This window comes from Pseudophryne corroboree, chromosome 6, assembly GCF_028390025.1.
Source record: "Pseudophryne corroboree isolate aPseCor3 chromosome 6, aPseCor3.hap2, whole genome shotgun sequence".
NCBI classification, from domain to species: domain Eukaryota; kingdom Metazoa; phylum Chordata; class Amphibia; order Anura; family Myobatrachidae; genus Pseudophryne; species Pseudophryne corroboree.
In genome coordinates, this window is record NC_086449.1 from 262,994,300 (window position 1) to 263,017,233 (window position 22,934).

At 47.2% G+C, this 22,934-nt stretch overlaps 1 protein-coding gene across 3 annotated transcripts in view; it reads left to right on the plus strand.

Moving 5' to 3' along the window:
• The window catches only part of HDGFL3 (HDGF like 3), a 141,709-nt gene that overhangs the window by 100,025 nt on the left and 18,750 nt on the right, over positions 1 to 22,934 (plus strand). For all 3 annotated transcript variants that reach the window (XM_063925968.1, XM_063925966.1, XM_063925967.1), the window contains 2 exons: positions 526 to 690; positions 17,046 to 17,189. In XM_063925968.1, the coding sequence (XP_063782038.1) occupies positions 526 to 690; positions 17,046 to 17,189 (309 nt within the window). The remainder of the gene's footprint in view (positions 1 to 525; positions 691 to 17,045; positions 17,190 to 22,934) is intronic.

Here is a 22,934-nt window from a genome sequence, read left to right on the forward strand (position 1 = left end):
CACACCCTTAAGCATGGGCCCCTACAACAGCATTCCCCCGGTGGGCCCTTTATGTCCCAGTCCGACACTGCTACTGGTAGACGGTTTCTGTCTATAGCATTTGGAGCTCATACTGTTTTCAATAGCAGATTGGTAGCTTTTCTTGATGATTGCTTCACAGGGCATACCATGCTAGTGAGAAATAATGCATTGATTTCTAATAGTGTCTTGATCACAATTACCCCTTTAGGCTCTCATTGTAGTCAGATGGAGGAAGCATGGACAGTCTGTACGTTTTATGCTAGAAAACACTGTCATGAGTTTTACATTGTACACAAAATATAATGATGCAATTTGAGCCCCGACAGTGTACATTCCCTAGTGGCTGAGACACCTGAAACTGAGAGTTACCACCAAATGGATTCCCCCTGCCGTGCATGTACAATACATTACTAATGCCACAGCCTCCTATCAACCATAGGCAGTTTCTGAACTTTATTAGAATTATATGTTGGTAGATCTCTGCATTTTTCTGATGTATTCAAGGCAATCCAGCAACAGAGCTCATCAGAAACAGAAGGAGATGGAGATGGAGGCAATGCTGCTGACGGCAGCAGCGAGGAAGAGGGGGATCAGGTGGAGGAGGATGGGAAGGGCAAAAGGAAGAATGAAAAAGCAGCTTCCAAGAGGAAGAAGTCCTACACTTCAAAGGTGATTTGGAATAAAGTGAAAGTGTAACCATTTTTCTCTATCGTCCTTGTGGATGCTGGGGTTCCTGAAAGGACCATGGGGAATAGCGGCTCCGCAGGAGACAGGGCACAAAAAGTAAAGCTTTCCGATCAGGTGGTGTGCACTGGCTCCTCCCCCTATGACCCTCCTCCAGACTCCAGTTAGATTTTTGTGCCCGGCCGAGAAGGGTGCAATCTAGGTGGCTCTCCTAAAGAGCTGCTTAGAGAAAGTTTAGCTTAGGTTTTTTATTTTACAGTGAGTCCTGCTGGCAACAGGATCACTGCAACGAGGGACTTAGGGGAGAAGGAGTGAACTCACCTGCGTGCAGGATGGATTGGCTTCTTGGCTACTGGACATCAGCTCCAGAGGGACGATCACAGGTACAGCCTGGATGGTCACCGGAGCCGCGCCGCCGGCCCCCTTGCAGATGCTGAAGTAAGAAGAGGTCCAGAATCGGCGGCTGAAGACTCCTGCAGTCTTCTAAAGGTAGCGCACAGCACTGCAGCTGTGCGCCATTTTCCTCTCAGCACACTTCACACGGCAGTCACTGAGGGTGCAGGGCGCTGGGAGGGGGGCGCCCTGGGAGGCAAATGAAAACCTTTTTTGGCGAAAAATACCTCACATATAGCCCCCAGAGGCTATATGGAGATATTTAACCCCTGCCAAGATTCACTAAATAGCGGGAGACGAGCCCGCCGAAAAAGGGGCGGGGCCTATCTCCTCAGCACACAGCGCCATTTTCTCTCACAGAAAGCCTGGAGAGAAGGCTCCCAGGCTCTCCCCTGCACTGCACTACAGAAACAGGGTTAAAACAGAGAGGGGGGGCACTGATTTTGGCGATATTGAGATATATATAAAGATGCTATAAGGGAAAACACTTATATAAGGTTGTCCCTATATAATTATAGCGTTTTGGTGTGTGCTGGCAAACTCTCCCTCTGTCTCCCCAAAGGGCTAGTGTGGGTCCTGTCCTCTGTCAGAGCATTCCCGGTGTGTGTGCTGTGTGTCGGTACGTGTGTGTCGACATGTATGAGGACGATGTTGGTGAGGAGGCGGAGAAATTGCCTGTAATGGTGATGTCACTCTCTAGGGAGTCGACACCGGAATGGATGGCTTATTTAGGGAATTACGTGAGAATGTCAACACGCTGCAAGGTCGGTTGACGACGTGAGACGGCCGACAAACTATTAGTACCGGTCCAGGCGTCTCAGAAACACCGTCAGGGGCGTTAAAAACGCCCATTTACCTCAGTCGGTCGACACAGACACAGACACGGACACTGAATCCAGTGTCGACGGTGAATAAACAAACGTATTTCTCATTAGGGCCACACGTTAAGGGCAATGAAGGAGGTGTTGCATATTTCTGATACTACAAGTACCACAAAAAAGGGTATTATGTGGGAGTGAAAAAACTACCTGTAGTTTTTCCTGAATCAGATAAAATAAAATGAAGTGTGTGATGATGCGTGGGGTTACCCCGATAGCAAATATTGGCGTTATACCCTTTCCCGCCAGAAATTAGGGCGCGTTGGGAAACACCCCTTAGGGTGATAAGGCGCTCACACGCTTATCAAGTGGCGTTACCGTCTCCAGATACGGCCGCCCTCAAGGAGCCAGCTGATAGGAAGCTGGAAAGATATCCTAAAAAGTATATACACACATACGGTGGTTATACTGCGACCAGCGATCGCCATCAGCCTGGAGATGCAGTGCTGGGTTGGCTTGGTCGGATTCCCTGACTGAAAATATTTTATCCATATAGAGCATTTAATAGGATGCATTCTATATATATGTACGTGAGATGCACAGAGGGATATTTGCTCTCTGGCATCAAGATAAGTACGTTGTCCATATCACCCAGAAGATGTCATGGACACGACAGTGGTCAGGTGATACAGATCCCATACGGCACATGGAAGTATTGCCGTATAAAGGGAAGGAGTTAGTTGGGGTCGGTCCATCGGACCTGGGGACCACGGCAACAGCTGGGAAATCCAACCTTTTTACCCCAAGTTACATCTCAGCTGAAAAAGACACCGTCTTTTCAGCCTCAATCCTTCCTTTCCCATGAGGGCATGCAGGCAAAAGGCCAGTCATATCTGCCCAGACATAGAGGTAAGGGAAGTAGACTGCAGCAGGCAGCCCCTTCCCAGGAAAAGAAGCCCTCCACCGCGTCTGCCAAGTCCTCAGCATGACGCTGGGGCCATGCAAGCGGACTCAAGGTGGGGGGGTAGTCTCAAGAGTCTCAGCGCGCAGTGGGATCACTCGCAGGTTGACCCCTAGATAGTACAAGTATTATCCCAGGGGTACAGATTGGAGAGTCGAGACATCTTCTCCTCGCAGGTTTCTGAAGTCTGCTTTACCAACGGCTCCCTCCGACAGGGAGGCAGCATTGGAAACAATTCACAAGCTGTATATCCAGCAGGTGATAATCAAAGTACCCCTCCTACAACAAGGAAAAGGGTATTATTTTTCCACACTATATTGTGGTACTGACGCCAGACGGCTTGGTGAGACATAGTCTAAACTGAAATCTTTGAACACTTACATAAAAGGTTCAAATCGAGATGGAGTCACTCAGAGCAGTGATAGCGAACCGGAAAAAAGGGGACTATATGGTGTCCCTGGACATCAAGGATTACCTCCATGTCCAAATTTGCCCTTCTCAACAAGGGTACCTCTGGTTCGTGGTACAGAACTGTCAATATCAGTTTCAGACGATGCCGTTTGAATTATCCACGGCACCCCGGGCCTTTTACCAAGGTAATGGCCGAAAAGATGTTTCTTCAAAGAAAAAAGGCATCTAAATTATCCCTTACTTGGACGATATCCTGAAAAGGGCAAGTTCCAGAGAACAGTTGGAGGTCGGAAGAGCACTATCTAAAGTAGTTCTACGACAGCACGACTGGATTCTAAATATTCCAAGAATCGCAGCTGTTTTCCGACGATACGTCTGCTGTTCCTAGGAATGATTCTGGGCATAGTCCAGAAAAAGGTGTTCCTCCGGGAGGAAAAAGCCAAGGAGTTATTCGACCTAGTCAGAAACCTCCTAAAACCAGGCCAAGTATCAGTGCATCAATGCACAGGAGTCCTGGGAAAAATGGTGGCTTCTTACGAAGCGATTCCATTCGGCAGATCTCAGGGGATTTGCTGGACGAATGGTCCGGATCGCATTTTCAGATGCATCAGCGGATAATCCTGTCTCCAAGGACAAGGGTGTCTCTTCTGTGGGGGCTGCAGAGTGCTCATTTTTTAGAGGGCAGCACACTCAGCATTCAGGACTGTGTTCTGGGGACCACGGATACCAGCCTGAGAGGCTGGGGAGTAGTCACACAGGGAAAAAATTTCCAAGGAAGTGTGGTCAAGTCTGGAGACTTCTCTCCACATGAATATACTGGAGCTAAGGGCAATTTACAATGCTCTGAGCCTAGGAAGACTCCTGCTTCAAAGTCAACCGGTGCTGATCCAGTAGGACATCATCATGGCGGTCGCCCACGTTATCAGACGGGGCGACACAAGAAGCAGGAGGGCAATGACAGCAAGGATTCTTCGCTGGGCGGAAAATCATGTGATAACACTGTCAGCAGTGTTCATTCCGGGAGTGGGCAACTGGGAAGATTTCCTCAGCATAAATGAATTCCACCCGGAAAAGTGGAAACTTAATCTGGAAGTTTCCACATGATTGTAAACCGTTGGGAAAGACCAAAGGTGGTTATGATGGCGTCCCACCTGAAGCGCCAGGTCAAGAGACACTCAGGCAATAGCTGGGACGCTCTGGTAACACCGTCGGTGTACCAGTCGGTGTATGTGTTCCATCCTCTGCTTTTCATACCCAATGTATTGAAAATGATAGGAAGGAGAGGAGTAAGAACTATACTCGTGGCTCCGGTTTGGCCAAGAAGGACTTGGTTCCCGGAACTTCAAGAGATACTAAGAAGGGTCTTGATTCGGCAAGAACCGTGTCTGTTCCGGGACTTACCGCAGCTGCGTTGACGCCAAGGCGGGTGAACGCCGGATCCTAAGGGAAAGAGGCATTCCGGAAGAGGTCATCCCTACCCTGGTCAGAGCCAGGAAGGAGGTGACCGCACAACATTATCACCACTTAGGTGAAAATATGTGCCAGGGTGTGAGTCCAGGAAGGCTCCACGGAAGAATTTCAACTAGGTTAATTTCTACATTTCCTGCAAACAGGAGTGTCTATGGGTCTCAAATTGGGTCCATTAAGGTTCAAATTTCGGCCTGTTGATTTTCTTCCAGAAAGAAATTGGCTTCAGTTCCTGAAGTCCAGAAGTTGTTAAGGGAGTACTGCATATACAGCCCCTTTGATGTCTCCAGTGGCACTGGGCGATCTCAACGTAGTTTTGGGATTCCTAAAAAATCACATTGGTTTAAACAACTCAAATCTGTGGATTTGATATATCTCACATGGAAAATGACCATGCTGTTGGTCCTGGCCTCGGCCAGGCGAGTGTCAGAATTGGCGGCTTTATCTCACAAAGCCATATCTGATTGTCCATTCGGACAGAGCAAAGCTGCGGACTCGTCCCCAGTTTCTCCTTAAGGTGGTGTCAGCGTTTCACCTGAACCAGCTTATTGTGGTACCTGCGGCTACTAGGGACTTGGAGGACTCCAAGTTGCTGGATGTTATCAGGGCCCTGAAAATATAGTTTCCAGGTTGGCTGGAGTCAGGAAATCTGACTTGCTGTTTATCCTGTATGCACCCAACAATGCTGGGTGCTTCTGCTTCTAAGCAGTCGATTGCTCGTGGGATTGGTAGCACAATTCAACTTGCACATTCTGTGGCAGGCCTGCCACAGTCTAAATCTGTTAAGGCCCATTCCACAAGGAAGGTGGGCTCATCTTGGGCGGCTGCCCGAGGGGTCTCGGCATTACAACTTTGCCGAGCAGCTACGTGGTTGGGGGAGAACACGTTTGTAAAATTCTACAAATTTGATACCCTGGCAAAAGAGGACCTGGAGTTCTCTCATTCGGTGCTGCAGAGTCATCCGCACTCTCCCGCCCGTTTGGGAGCTTTGGTATAATCCCCATGGTCCTTTCAGGAACCCCAGCATCCACAAGGACGATAGAGAAAATAAGAATTTACTTACCGATAATTCTATTTCTCGGAGTCCGTAGTGGATGCTGGGCGCCCATCCCAAGTGCGGATTATCTGCAATACTTGTACATAGTTATTGCTAACTAAATCGGGTTATTGTTGTTGTGAGCCATCTTTTCAGAGGCTCCGCTGTTATCATACTGTTAACTGGGTTCAGATCACAGGTTGTACAGTGTGATTGGTGTGGCTGGTATGAGTCTTACCCGGGATTCAAAATTCCTCCCTTATTGTGTACGCTCGTCCGGGCACAGTACCTAACTGGAGTCTGGAGGAGGGTCATAGGGGGAGGAGCCAGTGCACACCACCTGATCGGAAAGCTTTACTTTTTGTGCCCTGTCTCCTGCGGAGCCGCTATTCCCCATGGTCCTTTCAGGAACCCCAGCATCCACTACGGACTCCGAGAAATAGAATTATCGGTAAGTAAATTCTTATTATTTAATATACTACAATGAATTGTGTCAGATTAAAATCTGGCATTCCCCAGTAGCAGAAGAATGTACCTTTTTGACCAATATATGGTTTCCTTCATCCATCAAAGATGGGGTACGTGGGGTATGTCTCATTGATTATGTGACAGATCTATCGAGGCCAATAGGAAGCTCTAGTCACAGACTATGCTGCTTACACAAGGGGGTTGATGTATGAAGGGCTGTTACCTGTATCTCCAGTAATTGCACACATTGGGGGAGATTCAAATGTCTGAAAAGTCAGTTGGGAGTTTGTTTTTTCCTATCTAATAGACAGGAAAACAGACACCCAACCGACTTTTCAGACATTTCAATCTCCCCCATTATGTGCAGCAGTTACCAGTTCCCTGCATGTATGAATTCAAGGTAATAATCTGAATGATGGAGGCGCTATGTGCCACCATCATTATCGCCACTGCTATTAAGCAAACAGGGTAAAGAAGTGGTGTTGTCAGGTATGAAACGGTCAGTGGCACTGATCAATTGTGCCAGCTTATCTGCTGTTCTGTTTATTATGGAAACATAGCACTAATCATAGTGATAACATAACTAAAAAAAAATCAGCACATGAAAAGTGACATTTTGCACGTGGAATGAATATGTGGAAGCACAATTAGCCAGAAGCTAGGGTCAGAGGGTACCTACCATTTTTTCTTTATACAATCTAATGATATGTAGCCACTACAGAATTATCTTGGAGCATTTCCACCCAGTGTGGATTGCAGAGAAGAATCAGTGTGAGACTTACATCTTCAACAAGATTGTGATTTGGTAGGGGAACTTGGTTAAGAATATGGGGGCATCAGTAACATCTAGACTACAGGTTCTCAAACTCGGTCCTCAGGACCCCACACAGTGCATGTTTTGCAGGTAATCCAGCAGGTGTATTAATTACTCGCTAACACATTTTAAAAGGTCCACAGGTGGAGCTAATTATTTCTGTTGTGAGTCTGTGAGGAGACCTGCAAAACATGCATTGTGTGGGGTCCTGAGGACAGAGTTTGAGAACCTGTGATCAAGACAATATCTTAGAATGTGTAACAGACTGGTACAGTAGGCCAGGGCTGGCCAAACCGGTCCTCGAGATCTACCAACAGTTCATGTTTTCCAGGCCTCCTGGAGATCTCTAGATTTGTCAGTTAGGAATGAATGCAGCACATCTTAATTAGTAATGACTACACCTGTGCACCAGCTAAGTGGTCTGGAAAATGTGAACTGTTAGTAGATCTCGAGGACTGGTTTGGCCAGCCCTGAAGTAGGCTGACCATACTAGCCCTTTAAACTAGGACACTCATGAATTACACAGGTTCTGTGGCTGATTAAAACCTGGTGACATGCAGGCTTGAAGTCAGCCAGCCACAGAACCTGTGGGGTTTTGGTGTCGTTTTCTTCTTAGAGTGACCGGGATCCCAAATTAGTGCACCGCGTCCGCTCGCCATGCTTCGGGCATGGTGCCTTCGCTCCGCTACCGCTTCGCTCGGCACACTTTACCGTTCCAATCGTAGTCCACATGGATCGTTAAGTATGAAAAAATTCAAAAAAAGAAAAAAAATTGAAAAACTCATATCGACCTTTAGACCTGTCAACCTAGCACATGTCGACCTAGAAACCCTGTCGACCTTCCATCCATGTCGACCTAGTGACTGTCGACCTATAGTGGTCGACCTAAACATTGTCGACCTAGATACTGTCGATATTCAGACCGGATCCCACTACAGCATATAAAATGGCACATCCGCCATCAATCTACTGCAAAGTGTTATCACTGCACAGATCACTAAGATCTGTGCAGGTTTTATTATAGCAGGGCTGGCCAAACCGGTCCTCGAGATCTACCAACAGTTCATGTTTTCCAGGCCTCCTGGAGATCTGTAGAATTGTCAGTTAGGAATGAATGCAGCACATCTTAATTAGTAATGACTACACTTGTGCACCAGCTAGGTGGTCTGTAAAATGTGAACTGTTGGTAGATCTCGAGGACTGGTTTGGCCAGCTCTGTATTATAGTAAAAAATGTGTTTATGGTTAATAGTAAAATCCCTGTGCCTCTGAGCCTAGGCTGGTATAGAAATTAGGCATGAGGAAATAGTGGGCGGTACCCCCTACTTTCCAATAACCAGAACCAGACTGAACCAGCCAGGGTGGCTGACACTGTAGCAAGAGGAAACAGTGTGGGATTCCCTTGCCAAACTGATCAGCCCAGGGCCTAGGGAAGTGCCCCTCCCCAAGGGCAACCAGCCCTAGGCTGAAAGCACAGGGTTCTTCTCTACACACCCTGGGCTTTAGGTGTAGAAGTAATAGTGAAAGTAAATTGTTAAATAGTATTGTTTCTCTGACGTCCTAGTGGATGCTGGGGACTCCGTCAGGACCATGGGGGATAGCGGCTCCGCAGGAGACAGGGCACAAAAGTAAAAGCTTTAGGATCAGGTGGTGTGCACTGGCTCCTCCCCCTATGACCCTCCTCCAAGCCTCAGTTAGATTTTTGTGCCCGGCCGAGAAGGGTGCAATCTAGGTGGCTCTCCTAAAGAGCTGCTTAGAGTAAAAGTTTTGTTAGGTTTTTTATTTTCAGTGAGTCCTGCTGGCAACAGGCTCACTGCATCGAGGGACTTAGGGGAGAGAAGTGAACTCACCTGCGTGCAGGATGGATTGGCTTCTTAGGCTACTGGACACCATTAGCTCCAGAGGGAGTCGGAACACAGGTCTCACCCTGGGGTTCGTCCCGGAGCCGCGCCGCCGACCCCCTTGCAGATGCCGAAAAGTGAAGAGGTCCAGAAACCGGCGGCAGAAGACTTTTCAGTCTTCATAAGGTAGCGCACAGCACTGCAGCTGTGCGCCATTGTTGTCAGCACACTTCATAGCAGCGGTCACTGAGGGTGCAGGGCGCTGGGGGGGGCGCCCTGGGCAGCAATGATAGTACCTTATTCTGGCTAAAAATACATCACATATAGCCCCTGGGGGCTATATGGATGTATTTAACCCCTGCCAGGTCTCAGAAAAACGGGAGAAGAAGCCCGCCGAAAAGGGGGCGGGGCCTATTCTCCTCAGCACACAGCGCCATTTTCCCTCACAGAAATGCTGGTGGGAAGGCTCCCAGGCTCTCCCCTGCACTGCACTACAGAAACAGGGTTAAAACAGAGAGGGGGGGGCACTTATTTGGCGATATGAATATATATATTAAAATGCTATAAGGGAAAAACACTTATATAAAGGTTGTCCCTGTATAATTATAGCGTTTTTGGTGTGTGCTGGCAAACTCTCCCTCTGTCTCCCCAAAGGGCTAGTGGGGTCCTGTCCTCTATCAGAGCATTCCCTGTGTGTGTGCTGTGTGTCGGTACGTGTGTGTCGACATGTATGAGGACGATGTTGGTGAGGAGGCGGAGCAATTGCCTGTAATGGTGATGTCACTCTCTAGGGAGTCGACACCGGAATGGATGGCTTATTTAAGGAATTACGTGATAATGTCAACACGCTGCAAGGTCGGTTGACGACATGAGACGGCCGGCAAACCAATTAGTACCTGTCCAGGCGTCTCAAACACCGTCAGGGGCGTTAAAACGTCCTTTTACCTCAGTCGGTCGACACAGACACGGACACTGACTCCAGTGTCGACGGTGAAGAAACAAACGTATTTTCCTTTAGGGCCACACGTTACTTGTTAAGGGCAATGAAGGAGGTGTTACATATTTCTGATACTACATGTACCACAAAAAAGGGTATTATGTGGAGTGTGAAAAAACTACCTGTAGTTTTTCCTGAATCAGATAAATTAAATGAAGTGTGTGATGATGCGTGGGTTTCCCCCGATAGAAAATTATTGGCGGTATACCCTTTCCCGCCAGAAGTTAGGGCGCGTTGGGAAACACCCCTTAGGGTGGATAAGGCGCTCACACGCTTATCAAAACAAGTGGCGGTACCGTCTCCAGATAGGGCCGCACTCAAGGAGCCAGCTGATAGGAGGCTGGAAAATATCCTAAAAAGTATATACACACATACTGGTGTTATACTGCGACCAGCGATCGCCTCAGCCTGGATGTGCAGCGCTGGGGTGGCTTGGTCGGATTCCCTGACTGAAAATATTGATACCCTTGACAGGGACAGTATTTTATTGACTATAGAGCATTTAAAGGATGCATTTCTATATATGCGGGATGCACAGAGGGATATTTGCACTCTGGCATCAAGAGTAAGTGCGATGTCCATATCTGCCAGAAGTTGTTTATGGACACGACAGTGGTCAGGTGATGCAGATTCCAAACGGCACATGGAAGTATTGCCGTATAAAGGAGAAAAAGACAACGTCTTTTCAGCCTCAGTCCTTGCGTCCCCATAAGGGCAAGCGGGCAAAAGGCCAGTCATATCTGCCATGGGATAGAGGAAAGGGAAGAAGACTGCAGCAGGCAGCCCATTCCCAGAAACAGAAGCCCTCCACCGCTTCTGCCAAGTCCTCAGCATGACGCTGGGGCCGTACAAGCGGACTCAGGTGCGGTGGGGGGGGGGTCGTCTCAAGAGTTTCAGCACGCAGTGGGCTCACTCGCAAGTGGACCCCTGGATCCTACAAGTAGTATCCCAGGGGTACAGATTGGAAATTCGAGACGTCTCCCCCTCGCAGGTTCCTGAAGTCTGCTTTACCAACGTCTCCCTCCTACAGGGAGGCAGTAGTGGAAACAATTCACAAGCTGTATTCCCAGCAGGTGATAATCAAAGTACCCCTCCTACAACAAGGAAAGGGGTATTATTCCACACTATATTGTGGTACTGAAGCCAGACGGCTCGGTGAGACCTATTCTAAATCTGAAATAGTTGAACACTTACATACAAAGGTTCAAATCAAGATGGAGTCACTCAGAGCAGTGATAGCGAACCAGGAAGAAGGGGACTATATGGTGTCCCGGGACATCAGGGATGCTTACCTCCATGTCCCAATTTGCCCTTCTCACCAAGGGTACCTCAGGTTCGTGGTACAGAACTGTCACTATCAGTTTCAGACGCTGCCGGTTGGATTGTCCACGGCACCCCGGGTCCTTACCAAGGTAATGGCCGAAATGATGATTCTTCTTCAAAGAAAATGGACGATCTCCTGATAGGGGCAAGGTCCAGAGAACAGTTGGAGGTCGGAGTAGCACTATCTCAAGTAGTTCTACGACAGCACGGGTGGATTCTAAATATTCCAAAACCGCAGCTGTTTCCGACGACACGTCTGCTGTTCCTAGGGATGATTCTGGACACAGTCCAGAAAAAGGTGTTTCTCCCGGAGAAGAAAGCCAGGGAGTTATCCGAGCTAGTCAGGAACCTCCTAAAACCAGGAAAAGTGTCAGTGCATCATTGCACAAGGGTCCTGGGAAAAATGGTGGCTTCTTACGAAGCGATTCCATTCGGTAGATTTCACGCAAGAACTTTTCAGTGGGATCTGCTGGAAAAATGGTCCGGATCGCATCTTCAGATGCATCAGCGGATAACCCTGTCTCCAAGGACAAGGGTGTTTCTTCTGCGGTGGCTGCAGAGTGCTCATCTACTAAAGGGCCGCAGACTCGGCATTCAGGACTGGGTCCTGGTGACCACGGATGCCAGCCTGAGAGGCTGGGGAGCAGTCACACAGGGAAAAAATTTCCAGGGAGTGTGATCAAGTCTGGAGACTTCTCTCCACATAAATATACTGGAGCTAAGGGCAATTTACAATGTTCTAAGCTTAGCAAGACCTCTGCTTCAAGGTCAGCCGGTATTGATCCAGTGGGACAACATCACGGCAGTCGCCCACGTAAACAGACAGGGCGGCACAAGAAGCAGGAGGGAAATGGCAGAAACTGCAAGGATTCTTCGCTGGGCGAAAAATCATGTGATAGCACTGTCAGCAGTGTTCATTCCGGGAGTGGACAACTGGGAAGCAGACTTCCTCAGCAGGCACGACCTCCACCCGGGAGAGTGGGGACTTCATCGGGAAGTATTCCACATGATTGTGAACCGTTGGGAAAGACCAAAGGTGGACATGATGGCGTCCCGCCTGAACAAAAAACTGGACAGGTATTGCGCCAGGTCAAGAGACCCTCAAGCAATATCTGTGGACGTTCTGGTAACACCGTGGGTGTACCAGTCGGTGTATGTGTTCCCTCCTCTGCTTCTCATAACCAAGGTACTGAGAATTATAAGACGTAGAGGAGTAAGAACTATACTCGTGGCTCCGGATTGGCCAAGAAGGACGTGGCACCCGGAACTTCAAGAAATGCTCACAGAGGACTCATGGCCTCTGCCGCTAAGAAGGGACTTGCTTCAGCAAGTACCAGGTCTGTTCCAAGACTTACCGCGGCTGCGTTTGACGGCATGGCGGTGGAACGCCAGATCCTAAGGGAAAAAGGCATTCCGGAAGAGGTCATTCCTACCCTGGTCAAAGCCAGGAAGGAGGTGACCGCAAAACATTATCACCACATGTGGCGAATATATGTTGCGTGGTGTGAGGCCAGGAAGGCCCCACGAAGAAATTTCAACTCGGTCGATTCCTGCATTTCCTGCAAACAGGTGTGTCTATGGGCCTCAAATTGGGGTCCATTAAGGTTCAAATTTCGGCCCTGTAAATTTTCTTCCAGAAAGAATTGGCTTCAGTTCCTGAAGTCCAGAAGTTTGTCAAGGGAGTATTGCATATACAACCCCCTTTTTGTGCCTCCAGTGGCACTGTGGGATCTCAACGTAGTTCTGGGATTCCTCAAATCACATTTTAAACCGCTCAAATCTGTGGATTTGAAATATCTCACATGGAAAGTGACCATGCTGTTGGCCCTGGCCTCGGCCAGGCGAGTGTCAGAATTGGCGGCTTTGTCTCACAAAAGCCATATCTGATTGTCCATTCGGACAGGGCAGAACTGCGGACTCGTCCCCAGTTTTTTCCTAAGGTGGTGTCAGCGTTTCACCTGAACCAGCTTATTGTGGTACCTGCGGCTACTAGGGACTTGGAGGACTCCAAGTTGCTAGATGTTGTCAGGGCCCTGAAAATATAGGTTTCCAGGACGGCTGGAGTCAGGAAAACTGACTCGCTGTTATCCTGTATGCACCCAACAAACTGGGTGCTCTTGCTTCTAAGCAGACGATTGCTCGTTGGATTTGTAGCACATTTCAACTTGCACATTCTGTGGCAGGCCTGCCACAGCCTAAATCTGTCAAGGCCCATTCCACAAGGAAGGTGGGCTCATCCTGGGCGGCTGCCCGAGGGGTCTCGGCATTACAACTCTGCCGAGCAGCTACGTGGTCGGGGGAGAACACGTTTGTAAAATTCTACAAATTTGATACCCTGGCTAAAGAGGACCTGGAGTTCACTCATTCGGTGCTGCAGAGTCATCCGCACTCTCCCACCCGTTTGGGAGCTTTGGTATAGTCCCCATGGTCCTGACGGAGTCCCCAGCATCCACTAGGACGTCAGAGAAAATAAGATTTTACTTACCGATAAATCTATTTCTCGTAGTCCGTAGTGGATGCTGGGCGCCCATCCCAAGTGCGGATTGTCTGCAATACTTGTACATAGTTATTGTTACAAAAATCGGGTTATTATTGTTGTGAGCCATCTTTTCAGAGGCTCCGCTGTTATCATGCTGTTAACTGGGTTCAGATCACAGGTTGTACAGTGTGATTGGTGTAGCTGGTAGGAGTCTTACCCGGGATTCAAAATCCTTCCTTATTGTGTACGCTCGTCCGGGCACAGTATCCTAACTGAGGCTTGGAGGAGGGTCATAGGGGGAGGAGCCAGTGCACACCACCTGATCCTAAAGCTTTTACTTTTGTGCCCTGTCTCCTGCGGAGCCGCTATCCCCCATGGTCCTGACGGAGTCCCCAGCATCCACTACGGACTACGAGAAATAGATTTATCGGTAAGTAAAATCTTATTTTTTAAAGATCCCAGAAAGCCTGCTGTGGTATGATGACCCTTGTTGAAACACAAGTGCCAGCATACCCGGACATTAATGGCCCACTGAAACCTGTAGTCTGTCAAAAAATCTTAAACAAAATAAAGGCACTGCACAGAATTTGCTATTATTTTAATAAATAAAAACTCCCACTCCCACACTGCCCTCTTTCACCAATGTATTGGGCTGGTGTGTCCTTGAGGAGGGGGGACCCCATTTTTTGGGAGGAGGGGTCCCCACTTCCCTGGGTATTCCAGCTCTGGCATGACCAGTTTGGAGCACAGTGTGCCTCCCTGCTTTAGCATCAGCCTCCCGGCTGGTTCAGCCTGGTGCTGATTATTGGTAGATAGAGGTAAACGCCACACAGTTGTCGTCCATCCCCCCCTTCATTTTTTAATAACAGCCTAGGCTTAGAGGCCCAGAGCTGTTTATGGATTTGAATGCCCCACTGTGCTATTTTAGGCTCCACTCTAATGGGAAGTGTTCCCACTACATTTTAGAACATGGCTTTGAGAATTTGTGTCCATTCAGCCACAATGGCTATAGTTAGATTGGGCACTGATGTTATAGGCCCTACACACTGGCCGACATCACTGCATGATATGAACGATCTCGTTCATTAATAAACGAGATAACGTTCATATCGTGCAGTGTGGAGGCACCAGCTATGAACGATGCGCGGCCCCGCGCTCGTTCATCGCTGGTGCCCCGTCGGCTGTACATGCAGGCCAACATGGACGATCTCGGCCATATTTGCCTGCACTTCTATGGAGCTGTGTGACGGGGGGAGTGAAGTAACTTCACTCCCCCCGTCACTGCCCCCGGGTCGGCCGTATCTGCCGTCGGGCAGCTCGGCGGCAGATCGGCCAATGTGTAGGGCCCATTAGACAGTAAGGCTTAATTTGCAGTTGGCATTCCAAAGGTATTCAGTACAGTCAGTGCTGTGTGTCATCCAGTCAAATTGCATCTAACCAACCTATGCAAACCTCTTCTTTGATGGACCTTGCTTTATGCACAGGAGCATTGTCATTCTGGAACTGGACCGTTATTCTTCCACCACCAAACTTTACAATTGGCAATATGCTTGCAAGCATGAGGTATTCTGGCACCATGCAATTCAGGATCCATATGTCAGTGTAGAGGAGTATGGTGGAGTATGAATCGTCATTACATAATAAAACATTTATCCACTTCTCCAGAATAAGATGGTGAAGTGACGTACTCTGTTCCATCTGGCATTGTGCAATGGAGATCTCAGGCTTGTGTGCAGCTGCTCGGCCTTGGAGAACCAATTTATGAAGCTCCTGACAAACAGCTCTTGTTGTGATGTTACAGCATTATTGCATGCTACCCACTTCAGCACTCGGCGGTCCCAATCTGTGAGCTTGTGTGGCCTATCACTCTGCAGCTGAGCACCTAGAAGTATCCACTTCACAACAACAGCACTTTCAGTTGTAATTACAACTCTAGCAGTGTACAGATTTGACAGATTGACTTGCAGGAACCATGGCATCCTATGACGCCACAAAAGTCGCAGTTAGTCACTGATCCATTCTACTACTTTTGTTTGAATATAGAACTGTAAGCTTGATATTATGCAACCGTTAGCAATGGGTGTTACTGAAATGGGCAAACACACTGACTAGGAGGGTTTTCTACATACTATTGGCTATGTAGTGTCATGTGATGTATTTATTTATTCCTGAACCTGCTCAAATATATCTGCAGTCAAGATAGACTTTGCTGTAATGCTTGCCTTTAAGACAACTGTACAGAACATTAAATAATTTTATACATGAAAAATGAAGATAACAAGTTTTCACCTGACTTTCACTGCAGTTCTGTTAAAGTAAAAAAATGTATAAAATATTTACTTCCTTTCCATCACAAATAGTTGAAAACCACATCCAGTTGCCCTTATCTAATGGACAGAACCAGGTTCATGTAGGATAAAAGCTGAAATGGCAAACCATACCATGTCAGTGGTACATACTATGACATAAGTGGATATACAGCCAGGGCAAATTCATCAATCTATACCAGGCATTCACAACCTCGGTCCACAAGGCACACTAATAGGCCCTACACACTGGCCGATATTCCTCAAAGATATGAACGATCTCGTTCATTATTGAACGAGATAACGTTCATATCTTTGAGTGTGGAGGTACCAGCGATGAACGATGCGCGGCCCCGCGCTCGTTCATCGCTGGGGCCCCGTCGGCTGTGCATGCAGGCCAGTATGGACGATCTCATCCATATTTGCCTGCACTTCAATGGAGCCGGGTGACGGGGGGAGTGAAAAAACTTCACTCCCCCCGTCACTGCCCCCCGCCGGGTCGGCCGTATCCGCCGGCGGGCAGCTCGGCGGCGGATCTTTATATGTGTAGGGCCCTTAACAGTCCAGGTTTTAATGATATACATGCTTGAGCACAGATGACTTAATTACTACCTCAGTTATTTTGATTTAACCATCTGTGCTGAAGCCTGGATATCACTAAAACCTGCACTGTTGGTGTGCCTTGAGAACTGAGGTTGGGAATGCCTGATCTACACAGATACAAGATACAGGTAGAGAAACTGCTTCATAAGGTTTGCACATACTTGCCTACTTGACCCTCTCCATGAGGGAGAAAATGCTCTGTTCCTGGACTTTCCTGGTAATGTATGATTGCCGCCATCACCTGTGGTGAGACACCTTTCTTATCAATTAACAGGAAAGTCCAGGAACAGAGCATTTTCTCCCTCATGGCGAGGGTCAGGTAGGCAAGTATGGGTTTGCATGGACTGTGATATATGTGCTATAAGTGTACAAATACATGTTTTGAACGCTACATTTGTATGTTCCACTTTTGTAACCATTTCAGAAACCATCCAAGCTTTCTCGGAAATCTTCGGCAGACGAGGGAGAAAAAGACAGCAAAGATGAAGACAATAAGAGTGGGTCAGAGGCTGGTGACGTGGACAACGACACGAGAAATGCTTCAGAAGTGCAGAAAATCAATACAGGGGTATGACTGCTTGCATGTTACTGTAACACAGAGGGGTATAAATGCATATATATTACACTACAGCAGGGGGGTAGGGCCGCATAAGTGTTACGGTAATGCAGAGAAGTATAGTGTAAATCCATACATGCATGTTACCGTACAGCAGGGGGTAGGGCTGCATATTTGCCTACCTGACCAGCCTTCAGCTGACCATGAAGGAGAAAATGCTCTGTTCCTGGACTTTCCTGGTAATGAATGATTGCCATCACCTGTGGTGAAACACCTTTCTTATCAATTAACTAGCTCACCACAGGTGATGACAATCATACATTACCAGGAAAGTCCAGGAACAGAGCATTTTCTCCTTCATGGAGAGGGTCAGGTAGGCAAGTATGAAACGGGTTGCTGTAATGCAGAGGGGTATAAATACATACATATTACTGTACAGCAGGGGGGTAGGGCTGCATACGGGTTTCTGTAACGCAGAGGGGTATAAATACATACATGTTACGTACAGCAGGGGGGTAGGGCTGCATACAGGTTGCTGTAACGCAGAGGGGTATAAATACATACATGTTACTGTACAGCAGGGGGTAGGGCTACATACGGGTTGCTGTAACGCAGAGGGGTATAAATACATACATGTTACTGTACAGCGGGGGGTAGGGCTACATTCGGGTTGCTGTAACGCAGAGGGGTATAAATACATACATGTTACTGTACAGCAGGGGGGTAGGGCTGCATACAGGTTGCTGTAACGCAGAGGGGTATAAATACATACATGTTACTGTACAGCAGAGGGGTAGGGCTACATACGGGTTGCTGTAATGCAGGGGGGTATAAATACATACGTGTTACTGTACAGCGGGGGGTAGGGCTACATACGGATTGCTGTAACGCAGAGGGGTATAAATACATACATGGTATTATACAGAAGAGTGGTACGGCTGCATGTGGGTTACTGTACAGAAGAGGTTTTTGACTGCATACATGTTACTGTTCAACACGGATATTACTACATACATGTTACTGTACAACACACTGGTATGGCATCATACATGTTACTTTACAGTCGAGGGGAATGATTGGATGCATGCTACTATACAGAGTTATGCCTGAATATGTGTAAGTATACAACAGAGTGGTATGACTGCATGTTATTCACAGGCAGGGAATGGCTATTTTATAGTAAAGATGTATGACTACTAGTGTAACACTATAGCACAGTTTGATCTTGGGTCCGTATTAACTTGTGCAGACCAGTTTTAGTAGTAATGTAAGGTCTCAATGAGTTGTGTTTTTAGGTTTATTAAAAGGGGTCTATAATATAACAGATTGCCTAACTTTAGTGGACAAACAATGTTATGTTTATTTCACTGCCATTCTTGTAGACATTTTAGCTTTTTTTTTTTTATTAAATACACATTTTTATATATATATATATATATATATATATCTCTAGACTAAACTTGCTTATGTGAAGACATCTTTATATACAGTTGTGCGTTAACGCAACTTATGAGCAGGGCCGCAGAGTGGTTCGCCGGGCCCAGGTACTGTATGGGGTGTGTGGCATAATTGGCAGCCCTGCTTATGCGGTAAAGGGGTTGGGAAACGTAGACCAAGTACAGTAAGGACTTGCTTATGCAACTATGGGCACTTGTGCACGTACACCTGTAAGGTGGCATATATATTTTGTGGATGCTGGGGAGCTGGTGCAGTGATACACCATAATGTTGAATCAGTAGCATTAGCCACACACTTCTGATTAGTTGATTATGGGGCAGATATATTAAGCCTGGAGAAGGGATAAAGAAGTGATAAGTACAAGGTGATAACGCACCAGCCAGTCATTAAGGATTTGCAAAGTGACTGTTAGGAGCTGATTGGTGGTAGCTCTCTGCATTCCCATCACATGGTGTGCATGCAGTCCCTTGGGCAAACTGCGTATATCGCTCAGAATCAGCTCCTGTCACTTTTCAAATCCTTAATGACTGGCTGGTGCATTATCACCTTGCACTTATCACTGCTGTATCCCTTCTCCAGGCTTAATATATCTACCCCTATGTCTTTACCTCTCCAACTAACATTCTGTGAACCCACAGCCATCTGTTTGTCTTACCTGATTGCCATTTCTATTTGCACTAGCAAGGCAGAGGACGGTCACTGGATTTTTTTAAAGAGAAAAACATCAATTTTCATTTTATATTGGATATATGACTATAGTTCAGTAATAACATTGTCAAGATACTATTCTCTCCATTACATAATTAAATGGAGTACAAATAGGTACATGCCATGTTATTATTTACTACTCGCAGTGTCAAGCCTATGCTATCCTGGCAGTTTATTGTGGGCCATTAGTTTATACAAGTGCTACACCGGACAGCTGAAGCACCTGCTGCTGGACATATGCATGAGTCCGCTTGTTTTATGTTTATTTTCTCTGCTTTGAATCTGAGCACTTGCTGTATGTGTGCAGCTCTGGGCCCAGCTGTATATCACTGCTGAGCTCACCAAAACATGCAAGTAAGTTGCTGCTTCATACTTACCGGAACATTTGTCACTTGAAGGACATCTCATAAGAGGCGACCAATGCAATAATTAAATACTGTACACTAAAGCGTTAGATAAAATAATCCTCCAGTTACTATAACCCTATCATCCAGGCAGCCAGTTTGGTAATACTGCATAGAAATGGAAAAGCGGACACCTTAGTCCTTAAAATGAAATAAAGGATCAGCCACCTATAGCAAATGTACTACACTGGTACTGGACAGTAAGGATTTAAATTCATATTACTCATACATTGGGGTATAAGCTAATATGGAGATCAGGACAAAAAGACACTGCCCTGTTTAGGAAGAAGGGGACCTTATCTATGCTGTTACTGTATATGCAGGGTCTTTATCTGAAATTGGCAAAAGTCAGAGTAGATTCTGTAGAACTTTACATACAAGAAGCAATAGCCTGTGAAAATCCCATTGTTAAAAGCAGGTAGATTTAACTGCGACTTAAATGCTGCTTAGGTCAGCATGTGTCCTAGCATTGAATGAAGCATATAATACTAACTGCCTTACTCCCTGGTCATCCTAGGAGTATACTAAATGAACATAAGAGGGGACAATTCAATTCTCAGCGATATACGCAGTTTGCCCAATGGACTGCATGCACACCATGTGATGGGAACGCAGAGAGCTACCACCAAGAACACAAGGGTAAAGGGCAGCACAAAGGATATGTTTAGGTCCTGATTTAGGAGGAATTGTGATTTCATATTTGGCAGAAAGATCTGGACGAGGTAAAAAGGAACATTTCATGGTTACCCTGGGGGGAAAAATTGTCAGAACAAAGGTGCCACCTCAAAGCACTTGTCCAAGGTGTTTTTTAAGTTAAGAATTAAAAACATTAGAGTTTATACCTAAAGCACAAATTCAGATCCTGGGGAAAGAGGTAACTGGCACCTTGATTGCTTATCTTTGGAGCTAGATGAGTGCTGCAGGAATACCATAATTTGGAAAACAGAATACTGCCTTTTGTTTGTTTTTAAAGCAAGATTTCAGATAAACCCAAAGGAAATAACCCCCAGGGAGTGGCAGGTAAGGGTTAAGGTATTTAAATTTATCATCTGAATAACAAGGTTGGGGAATCTCCTCACCCCTCAGCATCACCTTCTGATTTGAAAAGCAGTATTACTTTGGGATACAGATTTTCTCTATCGTCCTAGTGGATGCTGGGGTTCCTGAAAGGACCATGGGGAATAGCGGCTCCGCAGGAGACAGGGCACAAAAAGTAAAGCTTTTCCAGATCAGGTGGTGTGCACTGGCTCCTCCCCCTATGACCCTCCTCCAGACTCCAGTTAGATTTTTGTGCCCGGCCGAGAAGGGTGCAATCTAGGTGGCTCTCCTAAAGAGCTGCTTAGAAAAAGTTTAGCTTAGGTTTTTTATTTTACAGTGAGTCCTGCTGGCAACAGGATCACTGCAACGAGGGACTGAGGGGAGAAGAAGTGAACTCACCTGCGTGCAGGATGGATTGGCTTCTTGGCTACTGGACATCAGCTCCAGAGGGACGATCACAGGTACAGCCTGGATGGTCACCGGAGCCGCGCCGCCGGCCCCCTTGCAGATGCTGAAGTCAGAAGAGGTCCAGAATCGGCGGCTGAAGACTCCTGCAGTCTTCTAAAGGTAGCGCACAGCACTGCAGCTGTGCGCCATTTTCCTCTCAGCACACTTCACACGCAGTCACTGAGGGTGCAGGGCGCTGGGGGGGGGCGCCCTGGGAGGCAAATGTAACCTATATAAAGGCTAAAAATACCTCACATATAGCCCCCAGAGGCTATATGGAGATATTTAACCCCTGCCTGGATTCACTAAATAGCGGGAGACGAGCCCGCCGGAAAAGGGGCGGGGCCTATCTCCTCAGCACACGGCGCCATTTCCTCTCACAGCTCCGCTGGTCAGGACGGCTCCCAGGTCTCTCCCCTGCACTGCACTACAGAAACAGGGTAAAACAGAGAGGGGGGGCAAAATTATGGCGATATTTTGATATATATAAAGCAGCTATAAGGGAGCACTTATTATAAGGCTATCCCTGTTATATATAGCGCTTTTGGTGTGTGCTGGCAAACTCTCCCTCTGTCTCCCCAAAGGGCTAGTGGGTCCTGTCTTCGTTAGGAGCATTCCCTGTGTGTCTGCTGTGTGTCGGTACGTGTGTGTCGACATGTATGAGGACGATATTGGTGTGGAGGCGGAGCAATTGCCAAATATGAGGATGTCACCCCCTAGGGAGTCGACACCAGAATGGATGCCTTTATTTATGGAACTACGGGATAGTGTCAACACGCTAAAGCAGTCGTTTGACGACATGAGACGGCCGGACAATCAATTAGTGCCTGTCCAGGCGACTCAAACACCGTCAGGGGCTGTGAAACGCCCTTTGCCTCAGTCGGTCGACACAGACCCAGACACAGGCACTGACTCCAGTGGTGACGGTGACGAATCAACCGTATTTTCCAGTAGGGCCACACGTTATATGATTTTGGCAATGAAGGAGGCGTTACATTTAGCTGATACTACAGGTACCACTAAACAGGGTATTATGTGGGGTGTGAAAAAACTACCTATAGTTTTTCCTGAATCAGAAGAATTAAATGACGTGTGTAATGAAGCGTGGGTTGCCCCTGATAAAAAGCTGATAATTTCAAAGAAATTATTGGCATTATACCCTTTCCCGCCAGAGGTTAGGGAGCGCTGGGAAACACCTCCTAGGGTGGACAAGGCGCTAACACGCTTATCTAAACAAGTGGCGTTACCCTCTCCTGAGACGGCCGCACTTAAAGATCCATCAGATAGGAGGATGGAAAATATCCAAAAAAGTATATACACACATGCAGGTGTTATACTACGACCAGCTATAGCGACTGCCTGGATGTGCAGTGCTGGGGTAGTTTGGTCAGAGTCCCTGATTGAAAATATTGATACCCTGGACAGGGACAATATTTTACTGTCGTTAGAACAAATAAAGGATGCATTTCTTTATATGCGTGATGCACAGAGGGATATCTGCACACTGGCATCACGGGTAAGTGCTATGTCCATTTCGGCCAGAAGAGCTTTATGGACGCGACAGTGGACAGGCGATGCGGATTCAAAACGACATATGGAAGTTTTGCCGTATAAAGGGGAGGAGTTATTTGGAGTCGGTCTATCAGATTTGGTGGCCACGGCTACAGCCGGGAAATCCACCTTTCTACCTCAAGTCACTCCC